At 49.2% G+C, this 21308-nt stretch overlaps 2 protein-coding genes across 9 annotated transcripts in view; one reads left to right on the forward strand and one right to left on the reverse strand.

The window, feature by feature from the left end:
• The window catches only part of LOC102163801, a 110207-nt gene extending 106779 nt beyond the window's left edge, over positions 1-3428 (forward strand). For 2 of the 6 annotated variants that reach the window (XM_021065295.1, XM_021065300.1), the window contains 3 exons: positions 27-265; positions 1494-1601; positions 2906-3428. In XM_021065295.1, the coding sequence (XP_020920954.1) occupies positions 27-265; positions 1494-1601; positions 2906-2926 (368 nt within the window). In that variant the 3' untranslated portion in view covers positions 2927-3428. Of the gene's footprint in view, positions 1-26; positions 266-1493; positions 1602-2905 lie in introns of those variants that run through there. The other 4 variants (XR_002336537.1, XM_021065299.1, XR_002336538.1 and 1 more) reach the window with 3 other exon arrangements.
• The window catches only part of WDFY2 (WD repeat and FYVE domain containing 2), a 185642-nt gene continuing 166461 nt past the window's right edge, over positions 2128-21308 (reverse strand). For all 3 annotated transcript variants that reach the window (XM_021065301.1, XM_021065303.1, XM_021065302.1), the window contains exons 8-12: positions 17969-18074; positions 13292-13393; positions 12074-12204; positions 9890-9998; positions 2128-8833 (exon numbers count right to left, since the gene is read on the reverse strand). In XM_021065301.1, coding sequence (XP_020920960.1) covers positions 8804-8833; positions 9890-9998; positions 12074-12204; positions 13292-13393; positions 17969-18074 — 478 coding nt within the window. In that variant the 3' untranslated portion in view covers positions 2128-8803. The remainder of the gene's footprint in view (positions 8834-9889; positions 9999-12073; positions 12205-13291; positions 13394-17968; positions 18075-21308) is intronic.

A 21308-nucleotide genomic window follows, 5' to 3' on the forward strand; every position in this document is an offset into this window, starting at 1 on the left:
ATATACATCCTTGAAATTCATTCCAGGAACTAATGGGAGATGTGGAAATCGAGGTTGCTCATCGCAGCACCGGGGCTCGGCGCCTGCGTTAATAAACCACGGGCCTCCTGTGCGGGAAATCTGCTTGGCCCTGAAACCCCTGCTGTGGATGAGTGTCTACTGGGAAGGAAAACTGTCTTCACTGGGCCATGAAACAGCAGCTCCCCCAGCTGTACGTGCCTTACGGTCTTACGTCTGCTGCAGCCACATCCCCATGTGGAAAGGTGTAAGTTGGTGCCACAGAGCACCCCGTGGAGACCCGGCTGGGAGAGTTGGCACAGACCAGCCCTCTGTGGTGCGGATCTGGGGACGTGTGGCAGCCTCCTGGTGTAAATGCAAAGGGGGCGTCCTCAGCCAGGCACACGGGGAGGGACTCAGGCCGGGGGTGTTGGGAGAGGGTGGCTTCTCAGTTCTTGTCACTCCCTGAGGGGAGACGGATCAGGCCGTGGAGAGCTGCCAGCTTCTCACCGGCCCCCACTCAACCCGCGTGCTGCAGGATCTGTGTTAGCAAGCCCACCACCTGGCCCCACCCTCTGGGTCAGGGTGCACTTTGCCATCTGCGGTCCACAGGTCACAGGAGCCTGGGCCTCTTGGGTGCAGGTGGTCTGTCTACGGACACGGGCCGGGCTCCCAGACGCTTGTTCTCCCTGAGTGGTTTGAGGGAGGGATTCAGAGTCCTCCTTTTTGCTGATGAGTATTTCCTAATCTTTCCACAATAAGTATTACTTCTATAAAAAGAAAAACATTTTAAATTAAAAAAAATGAAGGTCTTAGATTAGATGGTCCCTCCTCTCTCTCAAATCCTCTGACCTCATTGCTGCTCTTAAGCGTTGTTTTCCCGCTTTCTTTTCTTGGCCTCACGAGAGAACAGCTGCTTCCCAGTGTGCTCAGTGTGGAGACGCTGTGCCCCCGAGGCCTGTGGGCAGAAGCGGGTGTAGCCTGCAGCCTGGGCGGGGCGCCGGGTGGGGGGGTGCGGAGGGAGCGCGGAACCCTGCCCTCCTGTCTTGCTCCTCCCTGCGAAGCAGGCCAGGGAAGGCTCAGCCAGGCTCCTCGGAGGTTAAGGTTAGAATCGGCTGAGACGGGCTCACCCAGGGCCGGGGCCTGATCCCGATCCCCTCTCGGCCTCAGGGTGACCCTCATTTCATAGGACAGACAGGGGAGGTGCAGGTGGTTTTGCTCCCCGGGACAGGCTGGCTGGGAGTCCTGGCCCCGGAGCCTGGGGGACACGGGACCCCGCACACTCCTGGGCTCTGGTGGGCGGCACGTTGCCCCCAGGCGGCTGGGCGGAGCCTTGGGGGCTTTGCGGCAGGGCTGGGTGCAGTCTGGCTGGCCTGGGTGAAGGCTGTTTTGAAGTGGATCTTGATCCTGCTCCATTGCTTCACAGTTGTTGGGTATTCAAAGAAGCCAGCGGCCCGCAGTCTCCCACTTGAGGATGTTGTGCTAACCCCCCGCAGGTGTGCAGCTGTGGACGGCCGGGTTCCGTGCCAGGCCGGGGGACAGGGGACACCTGCTGTGGCTGGCCCTCGCCGCCACCGCGCAGCCCAGCGGCCGCTTCATCCAAGGTGACTCCCCCCAGTGCGTGAAGGCGCCCACGACCCCCCTTCCCCCAACCACAGGCGGGGGGGGGTCTCTTGGCCAGGGGGTTCTGGGGGGGGGTTGTTTCTGGTCCTCTGCCTGGGAGGTCAGCCTGGGCACTGGGGGCAGTGGGGCCGTGTCTGCACTGGTGGCTGCACAGGGATGGGGTGTGGGCGGGGAGGGGGCTTGGTGGGGGCAGTGTGCAGGTCAGTGACTTCTTCCCACTTCTCTTCTTACCCCTGAGATGGGCCTCATGAGTTTTTACACAGGCTTTTCCTGGTTCTTATATTTCCCTGAGTCCTTTCTCTACATTTGGAAAGTTTATTAACCACAGGTAAAGCAGTTTTATATGAAAGATAAGAAGGACTGCTCAGCTGTGCTTAGGGTCTGAGGTGAGCAGTGGCTGCCTTGGGGTCCAGTCGGCCAGCGTGGCAAACGCCAAGGCAGGGCTGCTGGGCCGCGGGTGGCCGCACCGTACAGCCCGACAGCAAGGATGGGACCGTGGCTGCAGGAAGGTTTCCACAGAGGTTTATTTTAAACCATGGCGGTAAGTTGCATTGAGAGTCTCTGACACTGGTCATGGTACACGGATGATTCGGTCAGAGGGAAGCACAGTGGGAAAGTGAGCAGAGTTCAGAAACATTCACAGCATTCAGCAGCATTTGAACCGGATACAGACATTTTAACACTGTGGGAGAGCCGTGCTCATTCCCACTGAAAGACATTCAGGAAGTCAGTGTGGAGTCTGCCCGGTCTGGTTGGTGGATGCCAGTGGCAGAAGGCATGGCGATGCCAGCAGAGTGCGGCTAGAACCACATTTGAGAGATCGCTTCCGGCTTTGGGCTTATTACAGTCTCAGCCTGACCCCTTGGAGAATCTCGTTTCAAAAAGGGAAAGACGTCCATAAAGCAACACGCCAGCTACAGCCTGGTGCCGACACGGCCGCAAAGCTGATGGGCGCGCGGGTGGAGGCGTCCATGTCCCCGGTTGTGGAGACAGGTCAGCAGGCACGAATGTGGGGCTAGCACCTTCCCGGGTGTCCAGTTAGTAACAGTTTTTGTTCTTTTCACATAAAGATTTTCTTCTGCAAAATGACAGTACATTGAAAAAAAGGCAGATGGTGTGAAACGCGGAGATGTGAGTTCAGGGCTCCCAGCGCCACAGGTGCTGTGGCCCATACGTCATCCTGGGTATGCTGCCAACAGGAGGCGGCTGTCCATTTGAGTGCGAAAAAGGGTGTATAAGTGAAATAAATATTTTTTCACACCATGTCCCTCTTTTTTTGTTACAGTTTACCTCTCGTGCTTCCTAGAGGACCAAGGGAGGAAAAATAAAGAAGACAGGACCCTAAATAGCAAGGGTTCTAAATCTGTTCTTTCAGCCAACCTGAAGGTCAGATGCACTTTTGGACTCACAAGGATGAATACCCTGAGGTACCTGTTTCTTTTTTGCTTTTTTTCTGTTGTTGCTTTTTAGGGCTGCACCCGCGGCATATGGAGGTTCCCAGGCTAGGGGTTGAATCAGAGCTGCAGCTGCCAACCTACACCACAGCCACAGCAATGCCAGGTCCGAGCCTCATCTGTGACCTGGGCCTCCGCTTGTGGCAACGCCAGATCCTTAACCCACTGAGTGACGCCAGAGGTTGAACCACATCCTCATGGATACTAGTTGGGCTCTTAACCTGCTGAACCACAACGGGAACTCCTTGACGTACCTGTTTTTAATGAGAGGTATCATGACTCACCTCTACCACCTTTTTCAAACCTCCTGGGCTTTAGATGGGAAATACAGGCAGCAACTTACTTGATGTGACAGAAGACAAAGGCAGTGGGACGTGCTCCCATTTACCTCAGTCCAGGCAGTGGATGGGCGGGTCACCGGTAGCGGTTCAGCCAGTCCGATAACTACAGTCATGGAATCATAGACTCATGACCTGGAAAGGACCTTAACAGTGGTCACCAAGGCCGACGCTTCCTCAAGGCTTTTAAGGAGTTTCCACGATGATAGACAAGGGGCGACATACTGTCCGAAATTTCCAGGCATAAGAAACACAAAAGAGGGATTCCCTTCCTCCCCTTCCGGTGCTGGACAGCGCTAATTTGAGCGCCTGCTCGCTTGTGTTAGGCCTGACTAGGCTGCTTGTTGGAATGGGTAACGCTTAAAGGCACATTACAAACGAGAACCCCAAGGGCTGCCCTGTGTCTAGTTCGTGGTTGTAAAGTTGAGCTGAAGTTTAAAAATGACCACGGATGGTCCGGACATAGGACCCTCAGGCGGGTGGCACGGCTGGAACTGGAAGGTTCCGAGCCCGTGGGGGGCGGGGGCTGCGAGCCCCTTCCCTGTCACTGCATGGAGAGCAACGGTCCTCCCCGCCAGCGCCTGGCCCTGCCGCGCGCTTTCTCCCATTGACCACAGCGCGCTGAAGTGACCCACGACCTGCAAGAGTGGCTCAAGGCCGGGAGGGCAACGAGGGCGGCAGCGCCCGCTTGCTCACCGAAAGGCCGGGCGCTGCGTGGCGCGGCAGGGCCACTGCCGGCCGGGACGGGCTCCTCTGGCCCAGCTCAAGGGCTGCGCTTCCTCAAAGGCGAGGCGCTAAGCCGGCCGCCGAGGCAGCCACCGAATCAGCATGTCACCAGCCGGGCCAAGGCTGGGCCAGCTACGGCCTCTGCGCGGCCTCACGGCCGCCCACGAGGGGCTGTGCCCCCGCCAAGTTCCCAGATTTGTTACCAGGCGTGACGTAAAGAGGACAGTTCCAGGGATTTCCACAGAAACAAACTCTGACACCGGCCTCAGCTGCAGGAAAACCTGACTCGGACAAGGCTCTGGGTAAACGCCTGTGGCCACCGGCAGCTGCGTCTCCCGGTGACCGGAGCTCAGGCCCCAGGGCCGCAGCTGCGCACCTGACAGACTGGCAATGCCAGCCCCTCATGGGCCCCACGCGCCAGGCTGATGCAGGTCGCAGGCCTTTGTTGACGCCTTTCCACAGCCTGGAAAGTCATTTCCTTCCTGACTCACTCCTGCTCATCCTAACCCTCAGCTCCAAGGCCTTTCCCCTGCGAGGCCCCCGGCTCCACCCTCGGGGCAGGACCCCCTGCACCCGGTCACTGGATTTAGCACCGGGCCCTGAAACGTGTGGCCTCTGCCCACACGCCACAGGATGGACCTCGTGCCCCAGGGCCAGGGTCAACCCTCAGCAAAGGGTCAAACTGGACGAGACTGAGACCCTCAGATCATCCAGATGCCTCAGTGCTCGGGATGGACTTAAGCTCTGTGTCTCCCAGTCACGTCACTGTATATCCACGTTCACCTCCAGAAAAATGGAACTTAGTATTATTTAAAAGGAGAGGAAAAAAGAATGCTTTGGCAAAATGCTTTCTTTCACTTTAAAATATAAATCTTAGTGGACAAGGTCACTTATATACAATTACACTACTATGAAAAGACAAAAACAAAGGAATCTCATTTAATGACCATGTCCAGGAACTCTGATATATAGTTCAGACCTCATCCTTTGCTTTAAAGGCAAAATTCAGGCTTTAAAATTGATTAATGCTAAGCAAAAATAAATTATGCTTTTGAAAAAAAATGAATCTCAAAACAGGAAAAGGTGATCTTTCATAAAAAGGGCAACGAGGAGGTTCGCTAGGGGTCTGCCCGCAGCCAGAGGCTGCGATGCGTTCACGGAATGGGATTTCCACTGCTGCGCTGCGGCTGGGGTGCCCCGTGTGGAGGCACGTGGGAAGGAGTTGCTGAAGCCCTGCAGTAACTCACTCAGTGCTCGGAACCCCAGGGCTGGGGCCAAAGGAGGCTCTGCAGTCACCTCTGAGGACAGCCCCCGGCCTCAAGGCTGCACTCCTCCCCCCCACCCCGCCCCCGCAATAACCAGTTAATGTTCAGAGACAGTGGTTCCGCAAAGATTCTTCTGTTAGAGTGCCCTTGTTTACACCTCAGCTATGTCTAACTACTTGGTGAGACGACACTGTTTTGTGCTTGGAACCTCCTAGCTGTCTGAAGATCCCCTCCAGTTTTATGATTATTCTTTGAATAATTCAAACAATCAAATGAGAGATATGTCATGGTTGACTGACCTCATTAAAAAAGACACACGATTCCAAGTACTTCATCTAAAGCCACTTTGGTACTGTGGCGACAACCCAGGCAGCTAAATGTTCCAGTAATGACATTTCTTTGAAGAAATGGACAGCCTGTGATTGGTCCTGTCCTCCCGAATAAAGGACAGTCAGGTGCATGGCGTGTGGTTCTGCCGCTTTCCCAGCATCGCTGTGTTGGGCACTACTTGCCTGAACCTGTGTGTTGAAGTAACAGACCAAGACATTAAAGTGCAGTTCCAGCGCGTGAGGCGAGAACTAGAGCCGTAACCCAGATAGTACAAAAGCCAGGCGCCGGCGCCAGCCTTCTCTCCTGAGGAAGGAAGCATCTACTCCATAAAGGGTTCAGAAGGCACCCCAACACCAACCCACAGCTATGAGTTACAGAAATGGGGGAGACAACGTCAAACTCAAGAATTCACAGTACTCTAAGCATACACGGTTTGCTAAGCGCTTCTCACCAATCAGGCATCTACACAGATAAGAACAGAGCCATGGATACTTAACATATCTGTGAATTTTGAGCGAGACTCTTGTCACCCATGAGGTGTTAAGCGGTTTCAACCTCTGAGTGGCTCTGTGGGCCGGGGTACAGCCATGCTGGGAGGGGATGGCTGGCATGCAGGGTTACAGACCAGAGGGACCCCAGTGTCACATGTCATCCAACAGGGACCGTCAGCTTCTCTACTGGGGTGTGAGCTCATCTCAACCCAGCCCAGGTCCCTGTCAGCTTTGCTGGGAGCCTGATGCACGACTCCTGATCACCATTTGCCTCTGCACACAGGCCAAGCTCCCAAGTTCAGGAAGGGTAAACAGCGTTCATTTCTATTATTTCCCACACATGCATCTTTTATCACATACACTTGGTAAGTGGCTCCAGGTCCTAGCAGTAAACTACAAAATAGATGTTTAAATATTTTAAATTGAATTCCCTTTTTATCTTTTTTTTTTTTTTTTTTTTTTTTTGTCTTTTTGCCATTTCTTGGGCCACTCCCACGGCATATGGAGTTTCCCAGGCTAGGGGTCTAATCGGAGCTGTAGCTGCCAGCCTATGCCAGAGCCACAGCAACACGGGATCCGAGCAGCGTCTGCGACCTACACCACAGCTCATGGCAACGCCGGATCATTAACCCACTGAGCAAGGGCAGGGACCGAACCCGCAACCTCATGGTTCCTAGTCTGATTCGTTAACCACTGCGCCACGACGGGAACTCCTGAATTCCCTTTTTAAAGCCCTCGCGCAGAGCAGTCATGCAGAAGAGACTCAAGTTAGTTACAATGGCTTTGACTGACGGCAAGCAAGGGCGTGTGGAAGGGCCAGCTAAGTGACATCTGGTCACTGCTTGTGTGTGTGTGTTCACACCACCTTAGACTGTGGTCACGTGGGTTGTCGCATACCATGGCTGCAGGGAGCACACCAATGGCCACAGCAATAGAATGATTTCGAGGAAGCCCTGTGCCCAGGAAGCACACCTGGTCAGTGGTGGGGATGGTGTCAAGCACGGCCAACAGTCCCAATCCCAGTTAAAACTCATTCACGATCACGAGGGGAAAAAGCAAAACATAGGTTCTCAAATACTACCATCCCCAATTTGTCAAATTGCAAGAGAACAAGATACTGCAGAGGCAGGGCTCAGACAGGGAAGGGCACGTAATTGGCCGGTTCATCTGCAAGGCTTTGTTTAACCCCATGAGCCCGAGCCCGAAGGACTCAGGGATCCCCTGCTGCTCCTGGCAGGTAAGGGCTGAATGAGGCGGTGCACGCTACGTGCTTCCGACGGCAGGCAGATAGCACATGCCTGCTGCTAATTTAAATTCTATTTTTATAGGTGAAAATAAGATGTTTAAAAAGGACTTCAATATTCCAAGTTGTCACTACACACAAGAATATTTCAATTTATCAAGTTTGATGAGATTCCCCTAAAATGAGAGTTCTGCCGGTTCATTCTCTCAAGCCTCCCCCGGCCTCCTCTCTCATCCCCGACAGAAACACAGCATGAGCGGGAGGACTCGGTACCTTTCATGTCTCAGATCACACAGGTTTGTATGAAAGTGTGCAGAGTGTTCTGATAAAATACATGAAGACAGAAATCTTTAAATACCTAGTTTCGAAAGGGGAAGAAAATACCAGTGGTGAGGAATAAAGCAGGACGCAGCCTCACCGCGCTGGGCGTGTTCAGGTTCCGAGGTGGCATCACACAGAAAAACACATCTCAAAGGCAACATCCTCCAAGGACACAGGTTTCGTGTTTAATATCATGAGCGACAGAGAGCTGTGTTAATAAAACTAAAACATCAAAGGCTCAGAAGGCTCCAACTGAATTGAGAAATGCTCCAGGCACTGCGAGGTGAAGGGCTGGGCTACGACAGTCTGGCTCTGCCGCCGGGAGTGGCCTTCTCACAGCATCTTGTTAAATGCGGGAAAGACAGAGAGAAACCGGGGCGGAAACACAAGGTCATTTCCATTCCACGAGAACACGAATGACCGAGACGTCACCAACGGATCCTTCTTCAGGTGATTCAGAAGTGAGTTGGGAAACGCACACAAAGGGTTTTCCCAGCCCCTCGATGGAGACGGAAACACCGCGGATACGCTGCGAAGGCGAAGACGTTCGCTCTGGGGCCCGGCAGACGGAGGCGAGAAGAAAAAGATGCCGACCACAGGATGCGTGCCCAGTGGAAGAAAGCATGGAAACTATGCTACGACGACCCCAAAGACCCCCAACAGACCCCATCCCTCATTTCTCCAACACACAAAACAACCAACATGAAGTATCTGCAAACTACAAAACTCTAACAGTCCACACTGAGTTTTCAGGATACTCAAAACAAGGTAGCACAGCCAGACTGTGTAAACCATTTTCTAAAAAAATATCTTCTTTTATATCGTATGAACAAGACGAAAGAGTTCCCTCACAAGAGCTCGCTCACCGCTCGCCGGTCACCGCCGCGTGTGCAGGTGACGCGCGAACTCAGCTCAGCTCTGCAGCTTCTCTCCTCCTATCCACACATCTGCTTTACGGCTCCAGTAATGATTGGGATTCTTGAGTAAATACTATCTTTCTCATGCCTGGGAGGCATCAAGACACGACCGGGGTCATGTCCCACAACTGTAAAAAGAGAAGGAAGACCTCTGATGAACCACCATTCGATTGTGTTGAGGCTCAACTGTCCTTACAATTGAATTCAAGTCTGTTTTTTAATTTAACCAGGAACTAAGTGCTATACTAACATCATTTAGAAATCTTTAAGACACATTTTGAAATCTATAAAATATTGTCCATCGGAAAGTTCAACATAGTGCTAAAAATCAGGGAGTGGCAGCCGGAAACTTTAATCCAGCTGGTGGAGGATAAAGGTGGATGAGACGCATTTAAGGAGAGGGAAGTAGCATATATGAGACAACAAGTGGGTACCAGGATGTACTGTGTCCTTTCTATATCTCACCTCATTTTCCAAACAGTTCTGTGAGATGTCTCATTTTCAAAAAGAAAGGAACCAAGACTCCGAGAATTTGCTTTAAACTCGCTCAAAGTCCCAGAGATCCGGTGGCGTCCAAAGGGGTTATTTTAACCACCTCATCCTGCTGTGCCACCAAGAAGGGACCAGAAGGGCCCAGGAAGTGGACATCAATGAACCAGGCGAGCCTGTGCCTCTCTGCAGCTCAGAGAGAGAGGCAGGTGAGGCCCTTTCAGCCCTGGGCCTCTGCTATGGCACTGGGTCCATGTGGCCTAGGACAGATCTCAGGCCCTGGAGGGAGGCTTCTGCATTAAGTGATCTCCCTGGGAGAAGATCTTGTTTATTACTTGGCTTATTCCAAGCACAGCCCAAACCCCACTTCCCTCCTGAAGGCATCTCCAGCAGCACCATCTCCCTCTCTTGAACTCTTTGAATAATTCTTGTCCATATATGGCTGCTGAACATGTGACTGATTATTAACTGTCTTTTTAAGAGTATGTCCCCAGGAGACGAGCTGTTCCTTTTAGGCAAGAGCCATGTCTTATTTTTATGTGCATGGCCAGTGACAGTACCCGGTACATGCTGGCTTCTCAAAGATGCTCACCGCCAGGGGCAGCCTTTGGAGCAGACCTGACATAGTCTTGGTGCTGCTGTGTATTTACACAGGGCCAAAGACAGGCAGCTTCTAAAATAAGACGGCATCCTACCTTAATAACCTTGTCAGTTCCCGAAGTCAGTAGCCATCCTCTGGTGGCATCAAAATGCACGTGCACGATGTTATGTTTGCTGTCATGGAAGGTGGCCGTGGGCGCACGTCTGTGGGGAGCAAAGAGAGTTTCCAGGAGTCAAAGGCAGTCGTATGTAAATAAGGCCATCCAAGGCGACACGAATCTCTAATTTTCAGTCCATCAGCTAAAAGTACTTCACTGTTACAAATGCTCCTCAGAGCTACTTTTATTCCCTGGTGACATGTTATGATTTAAAAAAAAAGGCTAAAAGGATTCCCAAAATGGTCAGGAGATGACGAAGTTTCCAAAAGTCCTTTCGGAGAATCTGTTGCTCTGATAAGAGCCTGTAAGAATCTCTACCTGTGCTCTTGACAAATCTTAAAAAAACCCAGAACTTTTGCTAAGTCTGATCTCGGAGGAACTTGCTGGTAAAAGAATCTAACTTTATCTATTTCATTAAAAGAAAAAAAAAACACGCTTGTTAAAATGACTAAGATAATACCATCTCTCTAATTGAAGGGCAACTCATTCTTTCTCCTCTATTCACTGGCCTAACTGCAGGCTTAGTTTTTCTGTAGCATTCTAACACTTTAATATGTAAAATAATGTATACCACTGTTTGGGGCTTTTTATTTTTTTAACCTGTGCATCATTTAGTAAGAAGGCTGGTCAGCCGTCTAGGTGCTCTAGGGGCAGTGTAAACGCTCCCACGGAGGAGAGGCGGGAGAAGCAGCGACTTTGGGAAAGGGGGCCGGGACATGGAGGAGGAGACAGCCCTTTTCTAACCCTGTTTCAAGTTCCCACTCCTCAAGGGGGCTCTCAGAGGATGGTTGTTTTCTTTTTTCCTATAGTCAAATCTGGAGACCAGATCTTCAGTATACTAAAAATTATTGCTTTAAAATATTTAGAATTAAAGAATTAGGTTTAATTTGTAGTCACTTAGACTTTCTGGGTCTGTGTCTTTAACAAAGAGTTAAACTAGACTATCTCTAAGTCTCCTACAGCTCTCTAATGAGAGCTCATTAATTTCATCACATACGATGAGCAGAAAATAACCAATGAACACAAATGCTTATTTAAGCAAGAGCATCTTAATTTTTTTTTTTTTTTTTTTGAGGGCCACACCTGCGGCATATGGAGGTTCCCAGGCTAGGGGTTGAATCAGCTACAGCTGCTGGCCTACACCACAGCCACACCAGATCTTAGCCGCATCTGCAACCTACACCACAGCAACACTGGATCCTTAACCCACTGAGCAAGGCCAGGGATCAAACCCAAAACCTCATGGTTTCTAATCAGATTCATTTCCGCTGAGAGACAATAGGAACCCCAAGGGCATCTTAATTTATATTTGATATGATTAAGAATGAAAAAACACCTTCATTAGAATTATCTGTAAGAGAATGCTTTGTTATATTAAATTTGCCAAGAATTTCCTAAATGCTGACCTCCTCTGGTGCATTTTATGTATGTTTTTATTTACATGTAGCTTTTAAAAGGACACCCTTCTAGTAGTTAAAATGACTTTACTATACTCGGCTCAGGGCTGGGTGCGGGTGGGAGAACTGGGCAGGCAGGATGCTGCTGTAATTCACCACAAGGGACACCTGGTGAAGAGCCCTCTGTTTACATCAGGGGCAGTTTGCAACAGCTGACACGAAAAAAAAAGAACATGGACTTGTCCTACCCCCAACAAAGCACAGTGGTGCAGTAACCTCGGGTCCTGGGTTACTGGGCAAGACTGACCCGGACTGAGTAGCTGGGCAACTAATAGTACTGGCCTCTTAGGAGAAGTGGCTTAGCTCTTCCTTTGAAAAATAAAAACCTCTGGAGCCCGTGGGCTGAGTCACTCCTGTAAAGATACCAAGTTGGGCTAGAAAGTGAACCCTGGGCAATTCTCAAGAAAATGAGCAGACAGAGGGTTTTATGCTCCAACAACATCTATTTTCAAAGCACACACCCCTGGGAATGAGACCAACACAGAGATGAGTTCTCAGCGCGCACTCTCTTGGTGGAGAGGAGGGCTTTGCCCAGCTGCCGCGTGTCTGCAGGCAAACCAGCAGCAACCAGGGCGCTGTTAGCCACGGCTGTGGCGTCGGGCGCAGCTTGTAGACCCCACCCTGTCCTTAACCGCGCCAGTCGTGCAGGCTGCTGGTTACTTACTCCTCGTCTGTGATGGACTCGTGGCAGCTGTCACACACTCTCACTTCAAACTCGAAGCCCATCAGAGGGATGGAGGAGCGCTTGGAGCTGCACTTGCCGCAGACCGCCTTCCCGCACTTCCGGCAGTGGTGCTGGAAGGGGAGAGAGCGTGCTCACTGCGCCTGCGCACCTCAGCCTGGCCGCGCAGGCTCAGGTGCGTCCCGCGGGACCCAGGTGAGGATGCGGAAACAAGGGCGCCCAGGAAACCCAAGGAGCACGCCAGGGGCTTCTCTGTTTGGATTCCTCCCCCCCCCCTTCGGCTTTTTAGGTCTGCACCCACGGCAGATGGAGGCTCCCAGGCTATGGGTTGAATTGGAGCTGCAGCTCCCGGCCTACACCAGAGCCACAGCAACATGGGACCGAGCTGCATCAGTGACCTATGGCCTCAGCTCATGGCAAAGCTGGGTCCTTAACCCACTGAGTGAGGCCAGGGATTGAACCCGCATCCTCATGGATCCTAGTCAGGTTCGTTAACCACTGAGCCGCGAAGGGAACTCCTGTTTGGACTCTTCATTCAGAGTGAGGGATGCTGTGATTGCACCTCGGTTCCACACCCTCGTTCCCAGACTTGGTCCTTTCCAGTGATCACCCAGTGGTTGGGTTACCTTAAGGCTGGGTGTACGGAGGAAGTTTCACCTCCAGAAATTATGCTGCTGGGTGAGGAAGAACTGGGCTGAAGCCCGATTCAATCCACTGTCTACACTTTGGCTGTGCTCAACCTAGGTGACGTTTAGATTTCCTGGGGGCAGACCAGACCCAACCATGGAATCAGACTGAAAAATGCTGTATTATAAGTAGATCTAAATGACTGAGACTACGATGGGAGGAAGAAAAATGAAATTAAGGAGAAATAAATACCACTTACATAATTTTATGGTTTGCTACCAAAGCGAGCTAAGCACAGCCCCTCTAATTTTAAGGTGTATTTCAACTAGAAGCCACTAGAATTCTAAAATCATATCCCTTAACTACTGGGAACAAGTCACCACAGAAACTGAGTCCAGCAGGAGTGAGCTACAGCAGAGAAAGGGAGTAAATTCGCATGCAGCCACAAAGCGACTCCAGCATGATAATTTGTTCCCACCACAGCTCCCACCCAGGGGTGCCATTCCTTCTAAGATCACAAGGTAAAGTTATTCCTACACCATTACATTCTGATGAAACAGCCACATCACCCACCTGTCTCAGGCCAATTTTCTTACTGTCCCACATTTGCTTGAAGTTCCAGAAAAAGGGCTGGTCACACTTTTGGCAGGAATCGCTGTCCAACCATTCAGGGGTCTTGTCAAAGAAAGCACACAACAGGTCACAGTGAGAGGCAGTAAGGACAGTGGGGCCACCATCACCGCTGAAACGTACACAGTAAGATGTGTTTCTAAGAAACAAAGATGTGATTTCTGAATCACTTAAAAGCTATTTATGCGTGTCTATGATGTGTCAGGCCCTGGGGACGTAGTGGTGAGAAAAAGAATCTCTACCATCAGGGAGCTTATCCTGTATCAGGGAGGACTGAGCATGAACATCTTACTAGCAACGGTTATAGTCCCATCACCGTGAGACCGAAGGCCTGAGGAGGAGAAGCCCAAGTGCTGTGAGAGTGGCTGACCTGGGCTGGGGCTCTGGCCTCTGCCTCTGACAGATGATAATAAGCTGGGTAGCAGGAGACCAGGCACACGGGCTGGGAGAGGGGCGAGGTGGCTGGAGGGGGTGCACGGGGCTGTGTGGGAGGAGAAGGGGGGAGTAGGGTCTGAAGGGTTGAGGCTGGAGAGGAGGCAGGGGCCACACCATAGAGAGTCCTGACAGCTAGGCTGAGGATTTACGACTTTATCCCATATTCGCTGATCATGTGCAATTATCTTTCATACCCTCCAATCATATGCAGTTATATTTGCCCTGATTGTGTATAATTATAAATACCTGCACATTACACATGCACACAGCTGCCTGCGCTGGAGGGACGAACCGACCACAGCGGGTACTCAGGGAAGCTACCGGCCCTCCGTCACGGCAGGGCCCAGCGGGCCTTGAGACTCTGCTCGTTGCCACATGGGTCAGAGAACATCCTGCTTTGTTCACTATTTCCCAGCCTGTCGGCTCAACCTGTGTTAAGCTTAGAGCTCTTCTCTAACCAATCTTTCCAGATTCTCCACAGAGGGACTCTATCTACATTTGCTTCCAGGGGTCCACATTCAACTCTGCGGCGGCATCCTCCAGCAGAGACTGGTCTCTTTGCACAGGTCACCAAACCCTGGGAACGGGGGAAAATACATCCAACCCCAGTGTCTCCCAAAGCTGAATTCCAGGGCACTCCAATCTGACTCACAGGACACTTACTGTAAAAGAGGCCTGAGACCAAGCAAATTCAGAAATGGGTAAACAAGAGCCTGCCCCGCTACGAGACTGGCAGCGGACAGCAGCACAGAAAAGGCTTGGGAACGCCTGTGGAGCAATTAATCCCTTTCTGAGGAAGACTTGCTATGGGCCCGAGTTGAGAATGCTGAGCCTATTCTCCTACTTTTAAGCAGAAATGAACCTAAAGGGATACATTTTCTCAAAAAAAAAAAAAAAAGAAAAAAAAGTAAAATGATGACACTTTAAGAGCTCTAATTCTTTCTAATTCTTAGTCTATTTATTTTACTAAAACCAAGGAAAAGAAGTCTTGACTTGCTTGGTAAGTGTCATGCCCTAAAGACAAATTTAATAAAAATAATAAAGTTTTAGCTGAAGATAACGTTTTACCACAGAAAGACTTATCTATGCTGTGATTTTTCAGAACACTTATGATGCAGGAAAATCTGGAAGATTTACAAAAAACTTTCACACACACTCCCCCCCACCGTCTTTTGCAAGGAAGCATGAGGTTTATGACATGAAATACATCCGTGGGTATCTATGAGGAGGGAACTGAAAGGAGGAATTTGAAAAAGGAAAACAAACAAACATGCATAGTGTGATTCCCTTTTTTATCCAAAAAAGATCTTCTGCCGAGAAAAATGTACAGAGGGATGTCGGTCTGCCAACGTGTGAAGGGTGATACATGCAGGTGGGGGTATCATAAGTCACTGATATTCTCTGTTTTTCTTTGTTTTTTTGCTTTTTAGGGCCACACCCACGGCATATGGAAGTTCCCAGGCTAGGGTTCGAATCAGAGTTCCAACTGCTGGCCTGCACCACAGCCACAGCAACGCCAGATCCGAGCCGCGTCTGCAACCTACACCACAGCTCACGGCAATGCCGGATCCTGAACCCACTGAGTGAGGCCAAGGATCCAACCCGAAACCTCATGGTTCCTAGTCGGATTCATTTCCGCTGTGCCACTGACGGGAACTCCGACATTCTCTTTGTTAAGGCGCACTTGGTAACTTTCCTCCAAAGAATATGTACTCTATATACTTAAAAAAAAAAAGTTGTGAAAAAATGCGTTTCATTAACTGTATAAACACGTTTTCGTACAGAACGTCAACCTGACCTGTGTTCAGCCAAGGTCTTCCTTCTGCCACCTGCCCACGCCCTCGGCTGCCCCCGCCCCAAATCCTCTCTGACCCCTTCTGCTCTGCGCATGACCCCTGACCACGCCCGCACCTGCTCTGGGCTCTTGGTGTTCGGGGTCCGCGTCAGAGCTCGTCGGGGCCCAGCAGACTCCCAGCGCCATCTCCTTCCATAAACCCGCCCCTGAAAACCTGAGCTGACAGTGCCCAGCCCTGACGCGCCAACGCCCACCCACTGTGACCGAATCATAATGACCTATCCTAGTTTTCTGGAGCTTTCTCCCGCATGTCTGTTGTTCCAGGAAGGCCACGAGCCCTTCGGGGAAGGGGAGGCATCGTTCTGTCTCAGGCCTGCACAGCACCTGCTACAACCAGGAAGGAGCTCCGCAGACACACCTCGGGGGGATGTTTCTAAAATACGACACCTGCGGCAAAAGGATGCGACCATCTCCACGGCGCATTTCAAGCTTTAACTCACTCAAGAAGATTTTAGTCACCACGTACCAAGGGCCCGTGTACTTACACGTCCAAAGGCACAATTTAAGCAAGATGGCGGGAAGGCCCGTCCGCCAACCAGCTGGCTTCCTCTCTGGACACCACCTCCTTGTCCTCCTTCGGGCCTCCGTCCGTCAGGGAGGAGGCTGTGTCCAGGGAGGGCAAGGGCCTGGCGCTGCCGCTCCCGGGCCTGGTCGGTCAGGTCTGGGAAGAGGCCGGGACAGACCAGGGGGGACCGCCCCGCACCCGGAGCAGCCACCGCGCAGAGGAACGGGTCACCCGGAGGGCGCTGCGCCCACGGCCCAGGCTTTAGGTGGGTGGGTCAAGGGGTGCGTTCCCGGCGCTGTTCCACCACCCCCGCCCCCTAACTGTAAGGCTCACGGTAATGACCACGAACAGAACCCCTGCGGATTTACGGTTTGGGCAAATCCAGCTTTAATCTTCTTAAGCATTTAATTGCTGGCATTAGAAAGGCATCGCATGGAGGCTAATAGCAACTACTGTCTTGAAATGAGACTGGGGTGAGGGTGTGGAAAGAAGTTGGGAAACTTTTGCTTTTTTTTTTTTTTTTGGCTTTTTAGGGCCCAACTTGCAGCACATGAAGGTTCCCAGGCTAGGGGTGGAATCAGAGCTACAGCTGCCAGCCTATGCCAGGGCCACAGCAACTCAGGATCTGAGCTGTGTTTGAGACCTACACCACAGCTCATGGCAACACCAGAGCCTTAACCTACTGAGCGAGCCCAGGGATCGAACCCGTAACCTCATGGTTCCTAGTCGGATTGTTTCTGCTGTGCCATGATGGGAACTCCTAAAGTGTTACTTTTATAATTCCTGCATCTTGCATGGAAATAAATTAGAGGAAGATGTACCGTCAAAGGGAAAATTTATCCAGCACAACTCTGGGAAATGACAAAATGGTTAACCTCAACGTACGTGTCAAAGGGGATATTCAGTAAACAAACAAACATCTTTGAGATGCTCAAAGATGATAAAAAAAAATTCACTGAAAAAAGACTGCTATGATAAAACTTAAATATACACTTAAAAATGACAAGGAATATATTTATATCTGGAGAATTGTTTAGAATATGATTCATAAACACAAAAATAATTATTTCTAATATTTCTCCTAATACAAAACTAAGGATTCTTACTTTTAGCAACGATCATTTCTCACACACTAGCCACCACTTCCCCCAACAACACAGGCACATAAGTTTTCCGTTTTCACGGAGCCCTTGATACCAAAGGGCTGGTCGTCTGGAAACAGACGCTTCCATTTTCTCCCCTGAACTTCAGCTGTAAAATAGTGCAACAGATTGAAAGTCTAAATAGCTTAGTCTCAGTTAAAATTCTTATGAAATCTCCATTACATAAGAGTTACCTGGCAATTTGTGAGGGGTTTTTTAAAAAAGCTCTTTTTATACTAGAAATTTTACTTTTCTGACATAATGTCTTATTTCATGGTTTAGTCATAAAAGAAAGGAGGCGTTCCTGTCGTGGCACAGCGGAAACGAATCTGACCAGGAACCATGAGGTTTCGGGTTCAATCCCTGGCCTCGCTCAGTGGGTTAAGGATCCGGCATTTCTGTGAGCTGTGGTGTAGGTCGCAGACACGGCTCAGATCTGGTGTTGCTGTGGCTGTGGCGGAGGCCGGTGGCTACAGCTCTGATTAGACCCCTAGCCTGGGAGCCTCCATATGCCACGGGTACAGCTCTAAAAAGACAAAAAAGAAAAGAAAAAAGAAAAAAAAAATCATAAAAGAAAGGCGAGACGAGGAGGGGAGGCTGAGGGATTTTTCAGCAGAGTTGGAGCTGCAGAGCCCAGCCCGATGGCCGAGGAGGGGGTGGGGCACGTCTGCTGTGACACTTACCTCCTGCCGTTCCACGTCCATGTTCCAGACGACAATCCCACCGTCACCACCACAGGAGATGAGCTGCCGCGTGTGCTGTGCATAGGACAGGGCCTGGACTTTGTCACTGTGAAGGAAGCGAGAGTTAGCGACAGTTCTGGAGAGCAGCAAGGAGGCCCAGCAGTCAGTCAGTTACGCACACTCACCCCTCGCCCCACCCGAGAGCGGATCTCAGAAACTGGGTTGAATGGACAACATGTTAATGACAGCAGAGCACTCCATTTAAAGTAAGTCAAAGTGGGAGTTCCAGTTGTGGTGCAGCAGAAACAAATCTGACTAGCATGCATGAGGACACAGATTTGATCCCTGGCTCAGTGGGTCAGGGATCCAGCACTGCCATGAGCTGTGGTGTAGGTCCCAGACATGGCTCAGATCCTGCGTTGCTGTGGCTGTGGTGCAGGCCAGCAGCTCTAGCTCTGATTTGACCCCTAGCCTGGGAACCTCCATGTGCCACAGGTGCGGCCCTAAAAAGCAAAATAAGTACATAAATAAAAATAAATAAAATTTTAAAAATTGAAAACAAAATAAGTCAAAGTGCTTGTTTAATAAGTGATGTTGAGCCCTCTCCCCTTGCCTGCTGGCCATCTGTGTGTCTTCTCTGGAGAAATGTCTATCTAGGTCTTCTGCCCATTTTTTGATATTGACTGCATCCTTTGCAAATATTTTCTCCCAGTTCTTGGACTGTCTTTCCACTTCGTTTATAGTTTCCTTTGCTGTGCAAAAGCTTGTAAGTGTGATTTGGTCCATTTGTTTATTTTTGCTTATATTTCTTTTGCCTTGGGAGACAGCAAATTTAGGAAAATATTGCTATGGTTTATGTCCAAAGGGGAAAGCGGAGGGAGAGATAAACTGGAGGTTCAGGGTTAAAAGATACACATCGCTATATATAAAACAGAGAAACAATAAAGATTTCTTGTATAGCACAGGGAACTAACTACATTCAATATGTTGTAATAACTTATAATGGAAAAGAATCTGAAAAAGAATCTAACTCTTTCACTTTGCTGAACACCTGAAACTAACATATTTTAGTGTCTATATCCACCTTAACATAAATAACATATATTTGGGTAAAAATAACTACTTTCCAAAATGAAATAGTTTGATGACAAAATGGCACTGTTCAACATCTATGCAGGTCTTTCTAATGTCTGGCTTAACAGGACAGCGACAGATACTCCTTGCTTTCTGCATCTGTTATGATGTCATTCTTGGAGCCTCTAGAAAACTCCACGATATATTTTTTATAGTGATTTTTATTTTTTCATCATAGTTGGTTTATAGTGTTCTGTCAATTTCTACTAGATGGCAAAGTGACTTTTTCTCACATTATCCTCCATCGTGTTCCATCACAAGTGACTGAATATAGTTCCCTGGGCTGTACAGCAGGATCTCACTGCTTATCCACTCCAAAGGCAAGAGCTGGCATCTATTAACCCCAGATTCCCAGTCCCTCCCACTCCCTCCCCATCGCCCCTGGAAAACTCCACTACGGACTTTCAAAATAGCATGAATGGGAGTTCCCGTCGTGGCGCAGTGGTTAACGAATCCGACTAGGAAGCATGAGGTTGCAGGTTCGGTCCCTGCCCTTGCTCAGTGGGTTAACGATCCGGCGTTGCCGTGAGCTGTGGTGTAGGTTGCAGACGCGGCTTGGATCCCGCGTTGCTGTGGCTCTGGCGTAGGCCGGTGGCTATAGCTCTGATTCAACCCCTAGCCTGGGAACCTCCATATGCCGCGGGAGCGGCCCGAGAAATAGCAACAACAACAACAACAAAAGACAAAAAAACAAAAAAACAAAAACAAAAACAAAAAACAAAATAGCATGAATGAAAAAAACAATTCTAAAGTAAAATATAAGTTTGTTCGAGAATATAAAAGAGAAAGATAAAGTACAAAATTTGGAAAGTAAATTTTATTTACCATAGTTTATAATACTCGAGTCTTTTTTTTTTTTTCTTTTTTTTGTCTTTTTAGAGCCGCACCTGCAAGCATATGGAGGTTCCCAAGCTAAGGGTCAAATCAGAACTGTTAACTAACAGCCTATGCACAGCCACAGCAACACCAGATCCAAGCCATGTCTGTGACCTACACCACAGCTCAGGGCAACAATGGATCCTTAACCCACCAAGCGAAACCAGGGATAGAACCTGCATCCTCATGGTTACTAGTCAGATTCGTTTCTGCTGAGCCACAATGGTAACTCCTATAATACTTGAGTCTTTTTTTTTTTTTTTTTAAAGCTACAAAATACATTAAAATTTTGGCATAGTTCCCTCAGTTTTGAAGGCTTGCTCCCCTAGTTTACTGATTAATACCTTGGACTACAATGCAAAAAGATATCCTACACCTTCCATGGAATCTGCCTGCTCAGCAGAGATTCTATGTCTCTCCAAAATTATTTTCAGAGCTTTATACTGACTTGAAAAGTCTTTGATTATTCAAGGAAAGAAAAAGAAGAACAAGGAAGGGACCTCACTTGTGAAAAGAGCTAAATTGTTAAAGATTGTGCTCTTAAATTTTTTTAAAAAATTGTTTGACATAGCTGATCTACATTTATTTATTTATTTATTTTATTTTTAGGGCCACACCTGCAGCATATGGATTCCAGGCTAGGGGTCGAATCAGAGCTGCAGCTAAGGCCTACGCCACAGCCACAGCAATACCAGATTTGACCCACATCTGCAACTTATGTCAAAGCTCACAGCAATGCCAGATCCTTAACCCAATGAGCAAGGCCAGGGATTCAAACCTGCATCCTCATAGATACTAGTCAGGTTCATAACCTGCTGAGCCACAGGGAACTCCTTAAGTGTTTCCTTATTGCTTTGATTATACAGGTAACCAAGTGTTAATTTTAAGTTACCTGTGCTCCTATCTTAAGTATCTAAAAATACTCTGAGAATAATTTTGGTTTTGCCTTACTAGAGTGAAGCCTGTATTTTGTGAAGAAAGAAAACAAACAAACTTTGTTAGGAGGCTTTTTCCCCTTAAATTATCTTTGAGATTTCTTAGAGGGGTCCTAGAAAATCATTAGGAGGCTTTTTACCCTTAAATTATCTTCGAGATTTCTTAGAGGGGTCCTAGAAAATCATAAAGATTTGTTTCCTTGGCCTTATAAACAGAGAGATGCTATAAAGAATTGCATTTGTTTTTTGTGTTAATATTTTAAGAGTTGCATGGGAAGAGTTGTCGGATGAGAAGAGATGCTTAGTTTTTCCTAGGTTAAATCAGTAAGGGTAAAGGACTATTAACATGAGCACTTCTGAAATTGTACATGAAATGGGAAGACCCTGCAGATTTA

The sequence above is a fragment of the Sus scrofa genome, chromosome 11 (assembly GCF_000003025.6).
Source record: "Sus scrofa isolate TJ Tabasco breed Duroc chromosome 11, Sscrofa11.1, whole genome shotgun sequence".
Classification (NCBI taxonomy): Eukaryota; Metazoa; Chordata; class Mammalia; order Artiodactyla; family Suidae; genus Sus; species Sus scrofa.